The sequence below is a fragment of the Notothenia rossii genome, assembly GCF_949606895.1.
Source record: "Notothenia rossii genome assembly, chromosome: 12".
Classification (NCBI taxonomy): Eukaryota; Metazoa; Chordata; class Actinopteri; order Perciformes; family Nototheniidae; genus Notothenia; species Notothenia rossii.
Genome location: NC_136911.1, coordinates 8,421,976 through 8,444,407, shown reverse-complemented (window position 1 = coordinate 8,444,407; position 22,432 = coordinate 8,421,976). Strand labels below are relative to the sequence as shown.

Below are 22,432 nucleotides of genomic sequence, written 5' to 3'. Positions count from 1 at the left end.
TTTTCCAAGCTTTGAGTTACACCCACCTGAAGGCAGGGGGGCTCGAAGACTTTTGAAGCGTGGAGAGGTGGGAGGCTTTCCCCAACTTTCCCATCGATCTCCCCCACGAAGGGGCTGCTAGAGAAGGCATTCCTCAAATATCTCCGGTGCCTAGTACCAGCCATCCATACATCTCATCCCCCCCTTCCATCTACTGCACACACTGGAATTTCTATGAGGTCCAGAAAAATACCATCCAGACAGAGAGAAAAGCAAAGAAATCAGGGAGTGCTGAGAAAGAGGACACAGTCCCTCTCTCCCTTTGGTTTTTACCCTCTCTCCTCTGCTCCTCCAAAAACAAACGGTGCAGCCTTGACTGACTGCAAGGAATCTCAGTGTGCTGAAGAACAGTTTTTTGGTTTGGTCAGCAAATCCGATGCTATCAATGATTCATGATGTTGTCAGGGGTACATCATATCTACAGAAAGTTGTTTCTCCTCCAGTCAGCATGGAGAGAACAGCCTGCAGCCCACGATAAAAGATGAACCAGGTGCTTGTTTAAGTATGTTCAAATATTTCTCAGATTTCACAGAAAGATCTTAGATAAATTGCCCTCCAGTGTGCCTGACGTCAATCCTGCCCGTCACTTGTTTAGATTCAAATCAACTGAAACCTCCATTTTTCCTTCAGATGGCACAGTCAGACAAGCCTGACAGCCCTTATCGGATCACCGAGAAACAAAAGGCGGGGGGAGAGCAGAGCAAAAGCATATCTATTTACTTCTTTTTTCCCTTGCTTGCTCATTCTACTTACTTTCAGAGCAAATTGACTTCAAATATTTGCCTTGATGCGGGCTATGCCTTCGCCTCAAACTTCATTAGCTGTGAGAGCGCAAGGCCGCCCCCGAAACTCCACTCTGTGAAAGTCTACAACGGTGCGTGAAAGGTAAACACGTTCTGCATTCAGAATCGCAGGGCTCACTTAGTCCCCTTATCTTTGTGATGAAGTGTTTTCCTCCCCCAGCTCTCAGGATACAGGCTCCTGCACTTCCCCAAACAAACCTGTCAAGGGTAGCACACACGTGCAACAACACCACCTAGGCCCGACTCAGTGAAAGGCTGTTTTTCTTTTTACGAGCACCACTTTGAGTGCTTCTTGTTTGGTTTGCTGATAAGAGCCATGTAGGGGAACATGTGATGCATATGTGTTCCATTTGCCCACTAATTAGATTGCAAGGCAGTGCACTGAAGCATGCATTGTGACCCCCACCCCCTCCGCCCACTCTGCCGGTCCATCAGATAAGGAAGCCATTCTGGCTCTCATCAGTTTCCATTATGTAAGGGCTGATTCGGTGAGTGGAGCTGCGACAGGGAGTCTGATGGGTCCAACACAAATCACACCCAACTACTGTCTACAGATGCAAAAGGAACTATTCCCCCCTCCCATAATCGTGTTACCTATGACATGCCGATTAGCACAATAACCCAGTCTCGTCTTACATAGTGCGGTAATTTGCAATTCAGGAGGCAAAAAGGAAAATAAGTTTAACTTCATGACTTGTCCTTGCTGAAGCCACACGACGTGGAATACATTTTGAAGTGGAACCAAAGTCCCATGAAAAACCATTCCATTAAAAGCATTAAATATGAAACACTTCACCGAGTTAAAAATAGGAAAAACAGTAGGTCAGGGCGACTCTGTTTTCCGGTGCAATCTCTGAGTGACCCACATGAATCGGAGAGTTACTTAAGTTGCAGACGTCTGCCCCAGCATTTTGTTAGGGTTTCCTCTAGACAAGCGGTTTATAACCTTCTGACCACATCATTGGTATTACATTGGTTGTGTCTGCTCCAAATGTAATGCATAAGGAAATAGCAGGGAGAAGAGAGCGGCTCACAGACGCTAGCACATCAACGACACAAACTCCATCTGCTAACATATTTAACAACAAGCTGGCAATGAGCAAATTCAGTGGCAGCTAAATGAAAGCGCGGAGCTAACTTGTAAATGATACATGGGTGGATCACTTAACTCACAGCCTGCCTTCCTTTCAAATTGTAAAAAAAAGCCTTCTTTGAGCCTGAAGGGACTAAATTCTTCCGTGCGTGTGTTTAGAAACAGGAAATTCATTCCTGACTAATTTGATTAGCATGAGCATTGTTACTGCTAACCCCCCTCCTGCTGTCCCGTCCTCCCTCTCTCTTTATAACTGAGGATCTCGGACAGTTTAATAGTCCCTCTGGTGATGAAATCGGAACCCAAAAGAAGTGTCAAGGAGCATCCAGCTTTTAACAGAGAGCGCATTTCAGCCGTAAATCTTTGACAGCAGTAAAGAAAGGTTAAAGTGGGATTGAAATCAGGGATTAGAAAACCTAGCCCTGCGGACATATATGGGGTTGAAGGAGCACAAAAGGAGCGTAGGGTCCAGGTTTTGGGTGGAGTGAGGATACAGTAACAGGATCCAGCAAAGCCCTGTACTCTCCCGAGCCCTGCAGCGTAAACAAACAGCTGAGACAGAGCAGGGCAGAGTCACCGACACATGCACCAAAACCACACAATCTCACACACACACACACACACACACACACACACACACACACACACACACACACACACACACACACACACACACACACACACACACACACACACACACACACACACACACACACACACACACACACACACACACACACACACAAGACAGGGAATCAGAACGAGGCAGTCTGCACAGGCAACGCTCACCTCAGGGCACCCACACTGACACAGGCTCATCACATTACTGTCTGTCTCCTGTTTCATCGTCTTAAACTATCTATTTGACAACAGGTTAGCCGCTTAGCCTTTTTGTTGGATGCGACAGCTCACGGCTTACAAGTCAAATAAGGATCAGTAACTGACTGTCACTGAGAAATTCCCCTTAAAAACATAGTTTGGTGTTTAAATCTAATGAAAAGAAAATACATGAGTCACCTAGCCATAACCCTTACCCTAACCCTAACCCCGTCTATTTACAACTCTGACGTAAGTGCCTGATTAAAAAGAGCTAAAACTTGTTTGTTTTTTTAATCTTTTGGGGATTTTCTCACTTTGTTGGGAGAGGTGGCTCATTAAGATGGATATTTTTTTCTTGCAGTGCATAAAGTAAATCACACTCAATGGCTCCTGGTGAGCTTTTGGACCAACGACTCTCCCTCATTGCTTCTGCAAAAGTACTTCAACTCAATAAAATACCCAAGTGACTTCATTCCACAAGGACGCAAGAAGCGAGGACATTCCAAAACCAAATGGCATGGGCGAGAAATTCCTGCTGCCCTGTGAGCCAGAGCAAATTGACAATTTCAGCAATCCAGAGGACACTAGAGGGCGCAGTTTCATGTGCAATATGCATGAGGGGAAAGGGGGGAAGAGTGTCACATACATACAAGGATCCCTCATGTGTTCATGCTATTAACACAAATATGAATCTATAGTGTATGTATGTGCGAGCAGTTTTTACACAGGGTCTAATGGTGTAGTGGCTCCCGTAGTGTAGTATGGGGGCCAAATGGGCACTTAAAAAAGCTCTCAGACAGTTTAATTACACTAAAACTGTTATTTAATCCACCCATATTCACGGGATAAAACCATAAAGAGTATTTTCAGAGATGTTTCAATTCAACCATCTTTATAACCAACTGACTAGATCAGATTGGTGCCCAAGGGACAGAATCAGATTGAAAGATTTAGTTTCTTTGGTACCAAAAGCACATCTATCTGTCATAGAGAAGATCACGGTTTACTTACTTGCACTCCCGATCCTCCAGATCGAAATGCGGATTGAAGTTGATGAGGATCCTTTGGTGAGGACCAGGCGCCGATATCACCCACACACATCTCTGTGAAGGGGGATACGCGAGGGGGTAACCGGGCGAGGTGAGGTAGTTGGCCGTTGAGATTCTGATGTTGTCTCCACATTTATCTGCAGAGGACACCAAAGTGAGCTCTTTAATTATAGAAAGAAAAACATATTCCACATTGCTGCTGTTTTTAAGCTATATCTAGCCATTTTTACAATGACTTCATAGCAGTTTAAGTTAAGTGTTTCATTTGTTAAGACAAACTCATGGTAAATGTTCTGCATAGAGCTTGATTGGTCGAAAATAAGTTTGTATTAGTCATTATTAATAATATCAATATTGGGTAATCACATTGAATATGATGAGCTCTTATAAAGTATATATTTTTTATTTTATGCTCTGCCGTTCTTGATGAAGTTATATTAAGGTGAAGTAACTAATGTAAATATAATGTATTAAGGAACAGCATTGGGTGGATGTATGCACGATTCATAAAAAAAAAATCTTGCAAAAAAGTTTTTGTTCCGCTAAAACCAAAAGTCACAATAATCTGTTCCTTAAAACCTCATGATACAGTGTGAGTTTCAACATTAAAAAGGGATTATCCTTTGTTTTCTAAGGCCCCGCTACTGACATTTATCTTCATTTGCGCGCATTTTCATCCTTTAATCATTGACGCTTTCCCCATCTGCTGCTCAGCACAGTCTCTTTAAAATCAATTTATTCGGAATATAAAACGAGTATAAGATCAAAGCTAGAAACGAAACTGCTGCTGTAAGAATACTAAAACTTGGGAAGTTCAGTAACTCGGGCTGACTTTTTGAACTCCACCAAAACACAGACCTCCGTAACCGATAGCCACACAGAAAGGGATTAACGTTATGCTCTAAAACAGTTTACGATCAAGTTTAAAAGCCTAAACGAACGCTGTAATGGCATTAACACAAATTAAAATATATTAAGTTATATTTTGAATTTATCAGGGAAGATCAAAACGCACCAGCAACAAGGTATAACAGTTATCGACAGGACAAAAATAAGGTTTATGTAAAAAAAAAAGTAGGTAAAACGATTAAACAAAGCTAAAATAATGTTCTTAAAGTCAGTATTGAGCAATAGTGTCTAAGTCTATGTTGCAATTCAATAAGCCAGATTTTCCAAGGTGTTGGCTGAATGGGCAGGTGAGCGCTTGCGAGTTTGCCAAAAGATCAGCGGAGATCAGAGAAGGCTAATCTTTTAGAAAAATATTGGGATTAGAGGCTTTGCAGAGTATATAAAAGCTGTATTTATACATATATCAGATGTCACACTTACCGTTTTTGAAAGCCTTGACCACCAAAAGGATTCCCATGAACAGGATAAAGACTAATCCACAATGCATCCTTGTTTCCTTTCCACAAAAATAAAATTATGCATACAAAAAAAACTCCGAAATTAAACTCCTCCAACAGGTTGTTTTTTTTGGCAAGTATCTTCTCTCCTTCTCTGAACTGGAGAAAATAAAGCAGAAGTGTCTCTTTTAACGAAGTTGAGAGCGGACTCAGGTTGCTGGCATCCTGTCATTCAGCTCCTGTTTCCTCTTTCCAGCGCTGGCTGCGCTCCTCTCTCCAGCAACGACCGTGCCATATCCTCTTCAAAGAAGCCAAGATTTATGAAGAAACGTCACACTCCTTTTTTTTATTGTGTCCTCACTCCGTTAAATTGTGCCCTGGATGGAGGTAATCCTCGGCTGTGGAGTGAAAAGAGAGAAGGGAGCAGGTTAGGAATGCGTTCTTCTGCTGTGCGCTCTGGACATTCCCCCCGATCTCTAAACGCGCTGTTACTGATATAAACAAGACTATAAAAGCATGGATACAACCCTTCCCCAAAATTGTGACCACTTCGCTTCTATAGGCTCAGAGTGTGGACTGGGTTGATGATTGGCTTGATTACAAATAGCCAACCTATGTGAGAAAAGCCCCGTGTCTTTATATGTAAGCGGAGCTGCACACTGAGTCACAGAGTACCAGCAGTCCGTTAAGTGACATGACTCCCTCTCGTTCTTCCTCTCCCTCGCTTTTACTCACTCACTCTCTCTCTCTCTCTCTCTCCCTCCCTCCCTCCCTCCCTCCCTCTATCTTTCCTCTTATAAAAAAACGAGCTAGACATTAATAGGAGATGTAACAGAACAGGACTCCCTCCAGAAACAATAAAAACATTATTTGGCTTAAATACAAATGATATATGTGTCAAGAATATGTTAAAATAAGATTTATTGGAACGATTATAAAACTAGATGATAGGAAATACATTAGGTGTTTCCTCGGGATGCCCTCCTTTAATTCTACTCGGGACTCTGTGTGATACACTGCAATCTACAGAAGTTCCCTTTTGTGTTTTCCAATCCTTCAAAAACACTGATCCTCCAGCTCAAATGGGAGCATACTGCAGTGTTTATTATAGGCCCAATTTTTCTCTGCACTGGAGTTAAATAATAGAAAGTGTTTTTCTCTTCCTCTCAGACCTCAGGTTTCTTTTATGCACCAGTAGCTACCCAGATGCGCTGATTGTCTGCCCCACAACAGTGACACCATTAAACTGGCACTCTATAATTTAGGGGAAATCAATTAAAGCATAAATTAAAGAAGCCTCGAGTCATTTACTCAAGGCTGCCCTTACTGGGTCACTCCGCACAAAAAGGAACAGAGCAGGCTTTATCCAACAAACCTCAACCGGTACATAGTGCACAATCCTGCGTTAATATATTGCATGGCGATACACAACATAGTTTTGATATAAATATGTTGTAATTGGAATATTCTAAAACCAAAAAATAAAGGGTTGCTAAACAATAGATGATCACATGAGCCAAGTTCCTAAAACAGTTTGGGGAAATTATTAAATGTCCATGCTCGTTTGAGTGCATTCTAACTCAGCGATATTTCCTTAAGCCCTATGCATAAGAGAAATACAAACAGCTGCATTCACCTGCGTCTTGAGGACTCGCAAACCCGCAGACATTCGGCTCTCCTCTCCCCACTTCCAACATGCGTTGAGCAGAGTGGAGCAGATATGGGCTTCTTGCGATTCTGTTAAAAAATGACAGTAGATCTTCTCAAGAGCACCACAGGAGAAAGTCAAGTTATTTCCACCCCAAAAATCCTTATTTCGTACAGCGGGGGAGAACCACAGCGCAGTCGGAATCGGTCATATAGGTCCCCAGCGCGCAAATACGCACAGCCGATGCCCGGAGACTCGCTCTCCTCTCCGCGTACACACTAGCCTCCTCCCCGCTGCTCTCTTCGCTTGTCTCGCTGCCTTTCATTCAGCGCTGTCACGTGTGAAATCTGGCGAGTGTGAGGGGGAAAATAAGCAGTTCCAGAAATGTCAAAGGGATTTAAAGAATAAAGCAGAAAAGTCCTAGTTGATCTAATATAAGTTTTTCCTCCGGTCCGTGTCTCCGTGCGCCACTGCTCTCGGGTCCTCCGCTGATGCAAATGCAGAGGGTTTGAGTCCCTGCCAGACCCACACGCCCCTTTACGAGAGATGAGTACGCGGGCGTGCGTGATCGCGATCGTCTTCGTGCGCGCGCGCGCGCGTGTGTGTGCGTGTGTGTGTGTGTGTGTGTGTGTGTGTGTGTGTGTGTGTGTGTGTGTGTGTGTGTGTGTGTGTGTGTGTGTGTGTGTGTGTGTGTGTGTGTGTGTGTGTGTGTGTGTGTGTTGAAGTGTGTGGAAGGGGTGTCTGCAATCGAGATGCAGATTTTACCCAGCTGCCTCTCTCTCTCAGCCTGTAGCCTTTACATCAGAAAGTCACATTAGAATACAGAAAATAGACTAACGTGATGGCGTCTTTAAAACTGTGAGCCATCTTGAATGAGACCAGTTTTTATTGTTGGATCACTCCAAAAATGTGTCTTATCTTTATCTGTCTGGTGAGGAAACGATATCACTTCTATAAGTTTTCTAAGGATGCAACAGGAACATCAAAGTAAACCTGTAAATCCCTTGAAGCATGAAGCATTGTAGGATTATTGAAGTGATATTGAAGGGACTACTGCTTCCTATCGAAATATCATAGAGGTACTATATAGGCTGGTTTGCTGGGAGCCTATATGGGCCCTTGAGACACTCACTGTTGTTTCCATGAACAAAGAAGCTTTTCTCTGTTGATGTATGGACAATCTGTCTGTCACACTCTTTAGCCTGAACCAAAAATACACACACACTCTTGAATGACAGCATATGTCGGTTTGAGCAGATATTGTCATGGGTGGCGTTAAAGGAAAGGTGCATAAAGGAAAGCGAAGTTGCTAAAAACAAAAACTTTTAAAATTCCCTATATTTGCTTATAACAAGGATTCAAACAGGGTTGAAAGCTATTTAAATGAAGCATTTGTTGGACTTGGCATGTATGAACTGGAGAGGTGACATGAAAGTATTCTGAGATCGGAAATTAATATTTCTTTCATTGTGAAACTCCAGTGAGGGGAACTGAAACTTAAACAGTGTTCTGCGTTGAAGTTCCCTGACCCTGCTTCTGTCAACGGGCCTCAGGAGGTTAAGCCTGGCACACTGCTGCTCCACTTCTCTTCTGTTTCAGCTCAATAGAATGCAATAACTGGAGGTTTACAGCTGCAGGTCTCCGTGGTGTTGAGGCTTCTGCCCTGTAGGGGGCATCAGAGGTGGTGAGCAGCTCACAGAAAGCCACCTATTGCTCCTCAATCTCGTTTTACTGTAATGCCCTGAGATTGCACAGCTGGGTTTACAAACAAGGGGCGCTGATTAAAGGTTTTTCAGACTTAATTACTATATTCAGCATAAATTTGAGTCAGACTTTCCATTCGTCAGCATTAGCATTATTATTCTTCTCAGTGGTGAACTAATTGTCATGAACTTTGTATTATAATCTACTTTTCAAAGAAATAAACCATTGTGTTGAAGGGATGTAAGTAGGCTGTCAATTCAGAACGTGCCATACTTTATTCACAGTGTATTGAGATGTCCCCCGTTTTAAACGTTTTTTCTTTTTTGTGACACAAAAGAGACAGATAAGCCTACAATCCCTGCACATTATTATTTTCTGCTCCTGGAAAGTGAGGGAGACAGAGGATCGTGTGGCTTTATTCCCATCACAGCCTCTGTAATTCTCTGTCTTGCTGATAACACAAATGTTAAAATGGTGCCGGGCATCCCTATCAAAGGCAGCACTAACTAGCCTTTCGTGTCTTCAGGATAACACAGGAACAATGGCTTGGAGTCATTTCACAAGGGTGCTTGCCTGTGCCGTATCTGAAATGAGGGTGGGGGGGTTGTGCAGGAACAATAAAAGAGCCATTTAAAGGAATTGCTTCTTCAAATATATCCACACTAATCTTTAGTACAGCCCTGATGAATAATTAGCTCTGGTACAAAAGCAGACGTTTTATGGCTCCTGTGAGCAGTGGACTTGATTTCATTAGCCTGGCCTTTATTCACCAAAGTGAGTGAGTCAGAGTGAAATGTACAGGTTCAATCCATTTTGCACGAAGTCAGTGTGAGCATTCCATCTCAGTATCTGATTGAAAAGTCTGTCTGTGGAGTCATCTGCCAAGAGTTCTCGTAAAGGTTAGGATACGATGATGGTTATAAAAAAAATGACTCTTGCACTATGGCAATTAGTACACTTTATCAAGGTTGGGGTAACTTTTTTATGCATGATGAAAACATAAAATATTAATTACAGGCCTGTCGCCTTCATTTAAGTAAGACATAGGCCTACTACTCTGACCACAATTGATTTCAGCTATACATAAAAGGTACATCAAGAATCTTCTAGTACGGATGTATTTTTTAGGGATACTTAACTAATATACGTTTTTAGAGAGTTCAGAGCATATCTATGAATGAGGGATTGTATCAGTGCGATGGTTGATGCTAACGATGCTAACGACGCTAACGCTGCCAACGGTGTCAACGGTGTCGGACAACAGCAACAGTGCTGAGCAAACAAACATTTTTAATGGTGGAATAAACGGAGCCAAATCACTTCTGCTATACCCAGTACCCTAACATGAATGCACAGCAGGACTTGCTACCAAGACAAGGAAAATAACATAATTACAACGGATTACAACTCACAAAGAGACTTCCTTTTCATGATCCTAAATGCTCTCAATAAAGGTTTGTTAGTTGTGTGATCATTATCAGACCTTCGATCATCAGACAAAATGCAAGTTGATCTAAAAGGTTTTTGCAGCAATGTGTGAAATCAACAATTGCAAGCAGCTAGCCAAAGAATGAATCGAGGTCTGACCTAGACCGGCAACAAAATACAGGAGTTCAGATCCCTCTTCAGGACCTTTAACTTTACTTTTCTTGCTTCCATTAGCTACCCTCACATTGAAATGATCACTATCTTGGGTCAACTTTTCCTAGCAGTAATAGCTAGCAGAATGGGGGGAATATACTGAGCCACCCAATCAGAGATTTGGTTTATTTTTCACTTGCAGCTGCACAGCAAGCACTGATATTTTCAGCCCTGCACCCAAAATGACTGGGTGCAGGGTGCCAGTCCTGATGTCATATCATCCAATGAAGGTTGCATTGATCTCAGGCAGCCACTGAATCTTGATTTCACTAAAAAACTGAAGCGTATGATATGAGCTTCACCATCCTGCCAGTATTTCCTGCGTGGAAACAAAGTGCAACAGGCACATTGCTATGGCTCACACTCTAGACTTTTAGGTTCAGTATGAGATGAGAGATATAGTATTTCCTCCACCATTTGAATGCATGTTCTCATCTTGTTTCACTGCATTGCAAAGTGGATTAGAGGTGCAGGCCATGAACTTTTTAAAAAGACCTTGTTACCGACCAATCAGGCTATGTTCAAGTTTCTCTTCCATGACAACCGCAGTAAAAGACAGGCTGAAAGGTTATTGTGCGCGTGAATAGGGTATGCCGCTGTACCTGTTTCACATTTTCTGGAGCTGTTGATAATTACTAGCCAAAGAAGGTTTCACTTGAACAGGCTTGCTGGCACAAACGACACACCTTCAAACTCTGTCAGGGTTTTGTTATCGGGACTTTTGTGTTCGCAGGAGTGTGAAATGTAGGAGGTGGAGAAGCAGGGGAAGAGAGGTGAATGGGACCCAAAACAAAGCGGAGAAAATACATAATAAACCAAAGTGAGGTGGCTCTTTTTAATCACTTCTGGTTAAGAAATTGAGGAGACCCTGAAAATAATCGCTGCACCGCTGATTCTCGAGGGAGGGTGTTGGGGGTGTTGGTTGTGCAGAGGTTCAGTTAGATCAAGGTCTGGAGTAATTACTACAAAGGCAGCGTTACTCCTCTGAGGCGTTTGGGCGAGGTGAAACTAAGTGTGAACGGAATTAGTAGAGGGCTGAATAAAGCGCTTCTGAAGTTTTAGAGACATTGTGGTAATAAAAAAAAGAACAACGAGACTGAAGCGTTTTCAGGGATATTCCTCATTCGAGCGGCGGCAGAGGGGAAACACACAGGAAGAGGAGGAGGGCGGGGTAAAGGGAATAGAACAAAAAACATAAAGAAATGGCTTCATTGGAGAAACATTAACAGTGACGTTTAGTAAAACGGGGAGGATGTATGAATAAATATGCATAATGTTGCCAGGAAGCATGGAGAGACTCTCAGGGGCAGAAGGAGGGTGAGAGTGATGGCTCCTGAATTAATGATGAGGGAGCTTACTGTCTGTCTCTGGGTGTGCATGTGGGTCTGTATGAGTGTTTGCACATGTGACAGCCTTTTCCCGCAAATGGGGGTGTGTGTGTGTGTGTGTGTGTGTGTGTGTGTGTGTGTGTGTGTGTGTGTGTGTGTGTGTGTGTGTGTGTGTGTGTGTGTGTGTGTGTGTGTGTGTGTGAGAGAGCTTACACACACATATGCAACTCGGCTCTCGCAGCACCCCAATTTCACATCATCACTGATGGAAATTACCCGTCCTCGATACCTAATCAAGCCATCTTTTTTTTTGGGAGACACACAGATTCGCGATTGTGGCTTAATTACATTTCGGGGGAAAAGCCGGGGAGCGAACCGGCTGGCAAATTTCAAATTTTGATATATATTTTTCTTTTTTTGGGTTAATGTTCCATTCTCCACTTGGGTTTTTTTTTTCTCCACTTTCGGAGACTGAGATGATGAATTTTGTGCTGCTCATCATCAAACGCACAGGGAGAAGCTCCAGAGATGAGGGCAATGGAGGGGGGGTGTAGAGCGGGAGAGAACTGTCAGGGAGAAATGCTATGTAGGTCAATGAAGAATTGCACTGGGATATTGCCTCCTCAGCTCACAGTCTGGGAAGCTGATTTGATTTCCGGTGAATCCATCCGACTTGAATTATGAGAGATTACCCTCCTTAAAATCACCTTGGTGACTGCTGTAGAAACCCTCTTCTCTCAGGGGGATATGTACAAAGAGATCTGCATAGTTCATGTGGACCTCCTTGGCACCATCCAGAACCAGGTTCAACAGAATAAAAGAGCCATCTTTCCACCTTTCTTAAGCGCTTTTCTGTTCTTTGGTTTGGCGCCTGGCCGACGTGCTCACACATCACTCAGAGATATATTGTTTGTTTTTGCTACATTTATTTCCATGTTATCGTTTCACTGTTCGTTCTCTTCTTTAAACACAAATTAAGGTATCTTACCAGACGATGTTGAAACAGTTTTCGTCACTTAAATAAATAAATCGTATCTTCTCTGCAGTGCAGCGGTCAAAAAACCGTGTGGCTTCGCAACCAAAATAGAACCCAGAGTATAGTCAGCAGGACTCTTTTAACCAGCTGAGGCAATCGCAGCACCAATCAGCCGCTCCGCCCAACCGTGGCTGCGGATCCCGATCAAATGACACCAATCAATTATACTACATTACATACATTAAATGATTAAATAATCAAAATAATAAATCAACGTTTTGGCTCCTACAGAGTGTCTCTTCTACTGTATATCGTTTATTGGCATTATAGCTGGTCCGATAAGTTCTTCAAATAAACTTTTTTCATACAATTTTTCTATTGTGAAGGTTGTCCTTCACATCTATTGAAGTTCTGCATTTCTATAACAGACTATATGTTTAAGGAAACGATGGTATGGTCAAGGTAAAGAGAGTGTGTGGTTATTGATTTCTTTTTGTTTTCAAAGCACGACGGATGAGACACAAATTCCAGTCTTTCACATGAACATCTGACGCATTTGAACCTGTGTGGATAGTTACATTCAATAACATAGAGTCGTATCTTTGGATAAAAGCGTCAGCTAAATTAAATTCTTTTTGCATTCATTGAAGGTAGGATAGATGATTTGAAGATGAGTTTAACAGAAGACAATAAATGATAATCCATTATAATCACAAAAGGTTGTGAAAAGGACAACATTAAATTGACCTCTATACACTTTGAGTGGTGGAATGTATTCAGTCATTGTTCCCCTTTTTCAAGCACTAGCTCCTTTGCTAGTTTATATTTCATTACATAAACATATACTGCAGCTTCAGTGTATTAGATAATGATGGTGACTACAATAAAACAAGCATTGACAGGTGAAATAAAACCCCTCCTAGCATTCTATGCTTTGTTCGGTTAGTAATTGCCACAACAGGTGGTAAACCTAGCTGCCCCCTGGCCCTCCACACTCACAGGGGGGTTAAAGACACCCAACGGGGTTAGAAATGGAGCCTGAAACAGCCGCGCAGCCAGCACAAAGCCCAGTGTCCCAGTAATTAAGAAGAGGAAATCCCAACAATGGCGGCATGGCCTGTGATGGTAAAGATTAGCTGAAACAGTGAGACGGGCTGATAAGGAAGATGAGATGCTGGGCTTTGTATATCAGAGTGTGTGTGTGTGTGTGTGTGTGTGTGTGTGTGTGTGTGTGTGTGTGTGTGTGTGTGTGTGTGTGTGTGTGTGTGTGTGTGTGTGTGTGTGTGTGTGTGTGTGTGTGTGTGTGTGTGTGTGTGTGTGTGTGTGCGTCTCTGTTGCTGGAGGGGTGGGAGGCACCTCATGAGTCTAACCGTGTCAGTAAGTGGATATAGAGCACTTGTACAGTATGTGTTCTGTCATTCCAATATATATACATATATATATATATGTATATATATACATATGTTTTATCTTTCATGTAGCTATTTTAAAATGCATATGTACGTCTTTGTCACAAAGTCTGAATGTTGTCATGAAGCTGCTGCTGACAGAACACTGGATCATGTGACAGGCTGGTGATTTAGTCTTGGCTTATTTACAGAAGAATGACAGGATGTGGTTTATGACGCTGAGCGAATGAGATCACTGGAGAAAAATGTCATGTTTGATTCAGACCCAACTGGTAAGATATCTCATTCACACAAACACCCGCTCACAAGATCACAATTTCCAACTAGATCAATCATGGTCACAATAACTAAAAAGATTTTCCTGTCAGAAAGCAGAACTACTGAGGGGACATTTCAGATCAAATGCATTTGTGTTGCAGAGTTTGTGAATGAAGACTGTGTGGAACAAGCATACTGACACATGCTAAATGCACTTCTCTCAAAGGTTTTGTCACATAGCTACAACATGTAAATGCCACAGAAAGGGAATCACACTAAAGGATTCATTTGTCGGTAATACTGATATTCTTTCAGTTGCTGCTCAGGATATATTTTCATCCTCAAGGCTGTGCATGGGCAATACTTCTTAAAATGTAGTTTTCTAAATGAATCTAGCTTTCACCCTAAAAAGCTAATAGGCTCCCCAGTCTCCACGGCACAGCTAAAATCCCATTTAGCTGTGCCGTAAGGCGTAGCAACAGTGAGGAATATATTGTTCAGTTATGTATAACACTCCTTTCCCTCTGTCAACCAGAAATTCAATTTAACAAATAAGCTCACCTATGGGATGTCACGTATTTTGTGTTTTTAGTACGTCTTCTTGGTTCAGAGATGCAGTCAAAATGACTCAGCCCTATGGCAGCTTTATTTCAGCATGCCTGGTAGCCAGACCCGAAGATGAACAATGCATGAGAATCGGTTGCGGTACAGTGGGTCTGAATCTGGGTGCCAACACTGGCCCAAAGCTGGCTTTAGAGCAGCTCAAGCATCTAAAGGAGAAACTCTCGCGCAAAGTATCCACATGAGTAAAAGTACAAATATAGCTATAAGACAATAAAGTACTCAATTTAAAGTGAAAATGAATTAAAAAATTAAGCAGTGAAATGTGCTTTAAAGGAACTAGTTTCATGTAAGGGCATAACATATATCACAGATTGTTAATACTGATGCATCAATGTGTAAGCAGAATTTTTACCACTGTATATGCCTGAGGGGGAATTGGTTTTAAATACTTTATACAGTTATCTATTTTAGTCCAATATATTCCAACTTACTGTAGAGTGTCACAAGATAAACCTGAGGGGTCTTGAAATGATTAATGAAAGAAATAGAACAGAAAAAACATTGTTACATTACATTACATTGTGTTGGCTGTTTCCAGTTTTTGGACTAAACGGAATTTCTGCTTTGTTTTGTGAAATATTGGATCATTCGGGGCCTTTGGGCCTTGAACAGTTATTTAAATGGAACCATGTGAGAAGTTAGAGTGGAATTTACTCTTAACAGTTGGAGGACCTGCTAACTCCGAGACATCTGAAATGTGACAAGGGGCCCAACTCTGGGGGTCCCATAACAAGTCTGGTTTAACAATGTTTTGCTTTTATAACATTACCACTAAAATGTATTATAGATTATTAAAGAAAATATTATCTTAATGTAAAATCTTAATCTGCATAAGGACTGGTAACTACAAATGATAGATAAATGTAGAGGAGAAAAAGGAGTACACTTTTTATATCTGAATCGTCATGGAGAACTCAAATTTGCAGAAGAGTACATTTACTGCTCCTGGAGAGAGAATAGCCAGTTTTATATTTCTTAATCATTACTACACACTTATTTCGGTCTGATCGAAATGATTAATTGTCTGAAAGGACAGTCATAAAAGGATGTTCAAGTTACCACTTCTGTGACACAGCGTATTGGAACTGGCAACAAGTTAACTGGCCATGTTCCTATTTGGAAGGCAATAATATACTACCGTCTAAGTATAGACTACTAAGTGTGCAGTATAACAGAGTGTGAGTATAAAGCTAGATTTATATTTGATGCAAGTGCTTAGCAACAGTCCTGCCATTGATACTTATGGCGTAGGTGTGATTTATACTTCAGCCTTGGGTTTAAGCTGAAAAAGAGAAGAGAAGTGAGCTAGTTTTCTTCACTCTTAACAATATTTACTGACATCAGAAACCTGGAGCAGGAAACAAAATGCTAACCGATATCGTTAGCATAGCTGTAGCTCCGTTACATTTTTAAGGCACTTATTCTGGGGTGAATGCACCTAACCTTAAAGGTCACCTATTATGCCAAATCCACCTTTTCATGTCTTTCATACATAAAAATGTGTCCCCTCTGTGTAAAGAGAAAAAGACCCCCTCTCTTTTTGTCCTGATCCATTTATATAAAAACCTGTCTGAAAATGAGCTGATCAGATTTTGGCCACTTTATGATGTCATAATGATTTTTTGGCTTGTGTAACCATTAGCCAATAACCACCCAAGGTAATCCCCACCTCCTTATCACCTGAATCTCCTCCTAGAGCACCTTTGTGTTCTTTTTAACCAAATATCTCGCAGAGAGGCGTTGAGAGGGGCTCCTTATTTTCATCTAAAGTAACAGACAGAGAATCGGAACTTTTCAAACAGAGCTGAAACAGAGGGGATTATGGGATGCTGCAATGCATGATTTGTTTGGTATTTCGAGCAAAACATTTCAGAGACATATTCATTTTATATATCTGAGACCTATAATATATTGATGAAAAACAGTATAATAGGGGACCTTTAAGGGTCTTGGTGTCTAGGTTGCGTCTTTCAAAACCTTAGTATCTACCACATCCTGTGACCGAATTATTGGGTCAACATCCTGATCCTCACTGCCATGCGGGGCCAGTTTACCCTTACTGGGCGGTAGTTTCCCTTCCACATGTAGACCCTCAGGAACACGACCAGTCTGATACATTGGTTGAGTAACCATGACCTTTCTCACCAACTTCTCAGACAGGATCTCTGTTTTGCATCCATTTAATGTGACAACGTTTCCAAAGAGTCTTCAAAAACAAATCCGCTTTTTTGAATCGACCCAACTTTTCATTGTTGGGATACGTTGTGATATCATCCACTTACTCACATGCTACTCCCACACACAAATAATAACTGCCAACCAAAAGCACGAGAGAAATAACCTACCAATGGGGAGGTTTGCCAGCATGTAAAAGAGGGCCAGCAAAACCCCCAATGTGTGGGAGAACAGCATTAAGGTTTGGAAAGACCATTCACAGTGTTTTCACATACAACAAAAATTCCCTTTACGGTACAAAAATAGCCTAATTCTGTGGGAAACGATGCATTCCCCAAACAAAAAGTCTCAGCAATGATTGAAGTCTGTAGAAAGTTATTTATTACTCCGACACAGTTAAGTTAACTAGCAATACTCTGAAGCAAGAGGCCAAATCAACAAATGAAATAATCTATTAGGCCGAAATTGCTTGCTGAAACTAAATGAAATAAATAAACGAAAAAGAGATTTGTTTAATCTGGCTCCCAAGGATAAAGCAGAAAGTGCCTGCTCACGCTGACCCCTGAAGTCCTCTTCCTGCTCTCCGTCAATATGTGGAGTTGTTATCCTGACTGCAAAGTGCCGCCATCGCTGCAGGAACAAACTAACTCCATTTCACCGTGCAGCCCTCAGAGAAACCAACCTGTCCACTCAGACAAATAGAGACGGACAGCGAGAGAAAGTGAGGCAGCTGGACAGAGACGGAGCAAAGGAAGAGACAGGAATAGACAAATAGAGACAGGTTGGGGGAAGAGAAAGGGATAAAACTATTCAGAGTCAGATGCAGCGAATGGGACAGTGAGTGAGAAATGTTGAAACATCAAGAGTGAGAAATGGAATTTGATGTAGAAAGAGAGATGCAGGGAGAAAATGGTGCTAGCAGAGACAGAAATGGAGAGAGTAGGAGAGAAATAGAGAGATTTGGAGTTGAATGCAGACAGAAATAGAAGGAGAGAGAAATGGAGGTTGACAGGGAGGGAGAAAAATGTAATTGGCTGCAGACAGAGCAGGGGAGTGGGGTAGAGAAAACTTGAAAGTGGATCAGAGGAGTGTATTGTAATCACATCTTTGAAAGATTTAACCAAAATGATGCTGCAGAATATTCAGGGCTATTCTAATCAAGGCTGTGGATTGTCTTATCCCAGGAAAGACAAAGCATTAAATGTATCATACTACTGTGAAATTGGGTCGCTGTGAGAGAGAGTTGGATCCATGCCTGGTATATATAATTCCAATTTTACTCTAAAAAACTAATACAAAACACCTCATGAGCCACACACAGGGTGACATGGCCCTTCATTATTATCAACACACGATGTTTATTTTCACTTTATCCCACGTACGCCATCATACCGTAATAACTACAATTTATTGATCCAAATTTGTGTTAATCCGCAGCTGAAAATAGTCCCTACCAATACAGCGCACTACCTCCTCCAGTTAATGTTTTTTTTCAACTAAAAAGCTGTTTTAGGAAATACTTTTTTATTCAACTGTTTTGAATGATTTATGTCTGCAGTGGGAACAAATGGGCTTGGGGCTAGTTACTTTAGGGCAACCCATTCTCCTAGAAATAACATTGATATAGTACTCATTTGAAACCGCTTAAGCATTCTGAGAGAAACATAATGGAACCAGTTATGCTATGTATAAACATTATAAAAAAATATTCTCTATTTGGTAATTCCCCAACACTATCCTCATAGAAATCTCATAGCAACAAAAGCCTGATTTATGTTTTTATGGTTATGTTAGGCAAGCAGAAAATTGGTTAAGATTACAGAGAAACTTCAGGCTTGAAGCATGACACTAGACTTCAACAGCGTCCACAGTGTTTCCCGAACCATAACTAACGCAAATAAATGCTGCCAGTGCACATTTTACCAGCAGCTTTTGTGTTTTACTTTAAAACATATTTGGCAAAAGTAATTAGGATTATAAAGTTAACGTTTGTGTGCATGTAAATGGTCTGCAAAGGCTCAAATCCCAAAGTCTCCTCCAGAGGGGGGTTTCTGTCCAACACACACCCTGACTGAAACGCCTCGATTGGACTCCTTTGTTTACTTCAGTAACATAGTGACATCACTATCTAACAGTCGCACTTCTTTTGGTCAGCACACCAACACATTGTAAATAGGCTAAGGGGCTTGACGTCTCTAAGCGGTTAACCAATACCTACAGAGCTGGCCAACTAACCAATCAGAGGAGACTGGGCTCTTGTTTCAGATAGAACATTACACAGTGACATGAGACCATGTAAACATGTCACAGTAGAGGCACAAAATACACATATGAACCTTAACATTAGCATAACAGGGCCGTTAATTTCTACAGCGTTGGATATGGAAGTTGTAAATAATTAAAAGTAAGTGGTGTATAGATATAGAGAGCAGAGGATGAAATTATAATATTCACACATTTGTACTAAATATGTAAAAATAAATGTTACTTTCTTAAACTAGATCCATACTTAAATGTAGGGGAATGGGCTCTACCCTGGTTGGATGCAAAGTTTGTTTCAGCGTATTGTGAAGAAATAATGAATTATTCTTTGAGGTCATTACTAAATATTTACATAGAGGGTGCATACTTCTTTATTTTAATTTCCATCTTATTTTTCCCCATATACATATATACACAATATGTTATATAGTCATTTGCCATTCTGTATGTTTGTCTTTCCATTGTTTGCTTTGCCATAATGTTTAATTGATGTACTTATACACACCGTACACCGTATATAACTATATTTATAGAGGAAGAGGAAGAGAATGTTGAACAGATAAAAGGAGACAGACACAAACATAGAGAGAAGTAGACAGTGAAGCTTGGGAATACCAACACTTCCAGTTTCAGAGCTTTCAGAGATTTAGTGGCTTCTTAAACAGAGGCTTTTATCAAAAAGAAAAGCCACTTTGTCCCCAGTGAACATCACCTTTCTGAGAGCCGAGCCCGGAGAAGTGCATGTTTATTGCTACAGAACTCAAACACTGGTTGCTAGCTACAATATTTTGTTTTCACTTTTTCTGACACAATTGTCAAGATAGCTGTGGAGGGTGGGCTGAAAACACAAATACAGATTTTGTCTGTTAGTAGACTCTGGGAAGAAATATTATTCACAAGATTCCATTATATCCATTTTAATACAAGATATTGGGAGAAAATAAACACACAGAGCTGAACAGTCACAGTACTCTGTTTTAATTTGCTATGAAGTCTCATAACATCATCCTGCTAGAGGAAGCCAGGCCTGTTTTTTGGACTGCGGACAAAGCAACAACCCACCACACATCCTCCAGTCATATTTTATGGTTAATTATAACGCGTTTGATGAGATTGGCTGTTTTTTAAAGGCCAAATGGATTGGATGGCTGCGAAGCTACAGTGCTCACAGACTAGACATATGGCTGGGTGTAATCGCCACAAGGTTTCGACAAAGGCTTTAAAAACAGAGGACTGGCGCGAGAACAACACAAACAACACATTGCATTCTTGTTAAACTGTTGCTTTCATTCCGGACACAATCATTTCAGGCTCTATAAACTCACATATTTTAAACAAGGAAAGGTTACTATTCTGTGTTTGGTTTGCAACGGTGCATGAGAGCTCAGCTGTTTATCATCTCCTCTGTTTCTGCGAGACTAACATTCATACCAGTGGCAGACAGACTGACATTGTGATGTTGTTGACCTTCTGTGACCCCATTTGTTTCACTGCCATCGTGTGATGTAGCGATATGCCTCTGTCTATTTGATCAGGCCTGGTCTTTGCCTCTCCGACTCTGCCACCTTCACAATGGGCCCTTGAGGCAAACCACACACACACGAATGCTTATATACACCCAGCATGACACATACTCAGAGGTTATCTTCCCTTGACATGCTGGTGGTAATCAGTGTCACATCACACTGTGTGCAGCAAATCCAACAACTCTCCAAATGAGGCTTCTCTCTCCAGCTATATGGCTTTTTGTCTGCTCTTCCGCCTCTTTTCCCATTACGCCGCCCCCATCATCCAGTCAAGCCGAGGAAGTCCGCCTATAAGCAGACACTTAATTTGTCTTGTTTTGTCATTAGCTCTGTGGCCGCGAAGCAACCCACAAATACATGACCCCAGTATTGATTTAATGTCAGCCGCCGCGTGGAAGTGATGCACGGACCGGCCGCCCTTTGTTTTGTTTTTAAATCAGACGGGACATAGCACTGACAAGATAAGATAGGCAGCCGGGTGACAAGTTAGGACTGATGGTATTTGATATGGTGTTCCATCACTGCTTTGAGAAGTCAACACATGCGGCGGGCTGGCTGTCTGCGATGATGAACTGATGGAGGGCTGCCTCTATATGAGAAGGGAAGGAAATCCTGTCTGCGCTCTGCTCCTGCTTTTCATCTGACACATTTCTTTGACTGTTAGGTCTAAATAATTAATCTCAGACGGAGACTGTTACAACTATTCTGTTTGAAGATAACAAGACGATCTCAAAACAAGGTCCTTCAGAATTATACTCCAACATCTGACTAATAACAAAGCAATGCGATCACATGTTTTTTGTCAATACAGATGGCCAATTATAAATTAGCTTTATGGGCCCATACATGTTTTTTTGGATATTGTAGTTGGTAGTCAAGGCTCCAAAGTAACTTTTTTCTAACACCGTCCTACGATCCTTTAAAATAATTGTAATCGTCCTGAACTCGTAGCTATATGCAAAAAAAACACAATTCGAGTTATCAGGAAATAATTTAATTATATCTTACTCATTGCAACATCCAATAAGATTAAGATTTTACCACCTTTATTTAGCCAAGCAGGACTTTGCTGCCCAATGGCTTATAACAGCTAACAGCTAACAGCTAACAGCTAACAGCTAACAGCTAAAGTTAGTTCAGGTTATGTTTCAACATTTTTGTTGGTTCAAAATGTAAAAATAAAAATGGGGTGCATTCTCTGGAAGCATCAATGAAAGTAAATTGTGTTGGTTTCTTATAGACATTTTACTCCTAGATAGCATTAATGCCGATCTCCCGGTTGGAAATTATTTTACAAAATATCGGCTGATTAATCTGGGCATTCCTATTGGTTGTTGCACCGGGACTTTTTGACAGCTTTTTTTGTGAACTAAAAGAACATGCAGATCCTTCATCCTCTCTTTCCAACACATTAAAACAATATATTTAAAGTGACTCTTAGCTTCCAGTACCTAAAAATCCATTTATTATTCATCATTCACTCTCTCAGAAAACCAATTAGGCCAATTAGGCAGTAAGTCAGTTTGTGCCACTGCAGCGACTTCAGCTGTCCAGCCCTGTCAGTGTTAGTAGAACATTTTACAGCACACAGGATGGATGAGTGTGCTTGTTCCTGTCAGGCCATTTATCTCCAAGACAAACTGTGTTAATGTTGTGAGCATAACACATTGCATTATGTTTGACAGCGTATTTGTAAATGTTCTGTGTAGATTCTGACTGAGCGAATAAAAGT

At 41.4% G+C, this 22,432-nt stretch overlaps 1 protein-coding gene across 3 annotated transcripts in view; it reads right to left on the bottom strand.

Annotated features, from left to right (window-relative positions):
- nrp1a (neuropilin 1a) overlaps window positions 1–22,432 on the bottom strand; it is a 185,233-nt gene that overhangs the window by 49,244 nt on the left and 113,557 nt on the right. For 2 of the 3 annotated variants that reach the window (XM_079662069.1, XM_079662071.1), the window contains exons 1-3: window positions 6,786–7,302; window positions 5,133–5,547; window positions 3,766–3,940 (exon numbers count right to left, since the gene is read on the bottom strand). In XM_079662069.1, the coding sequence (XP_079518195.1) occupies window positions 3,766–3,940; window positions 5,133–5,199 (242 nt within the window). In that variant the 5' untranslated portion in view covers window positions 5,200–5,547; window positions 6,786–7,302. Of the gene's footprint in view, window positions 1–3,765; window positions 3,941–5,132; window positions 5,548–6,785; window positions 7,303–22,432 lie in introns of those variants that run through there. The other variant, XM_079662070.1, reaches the window with a different exon arrangement.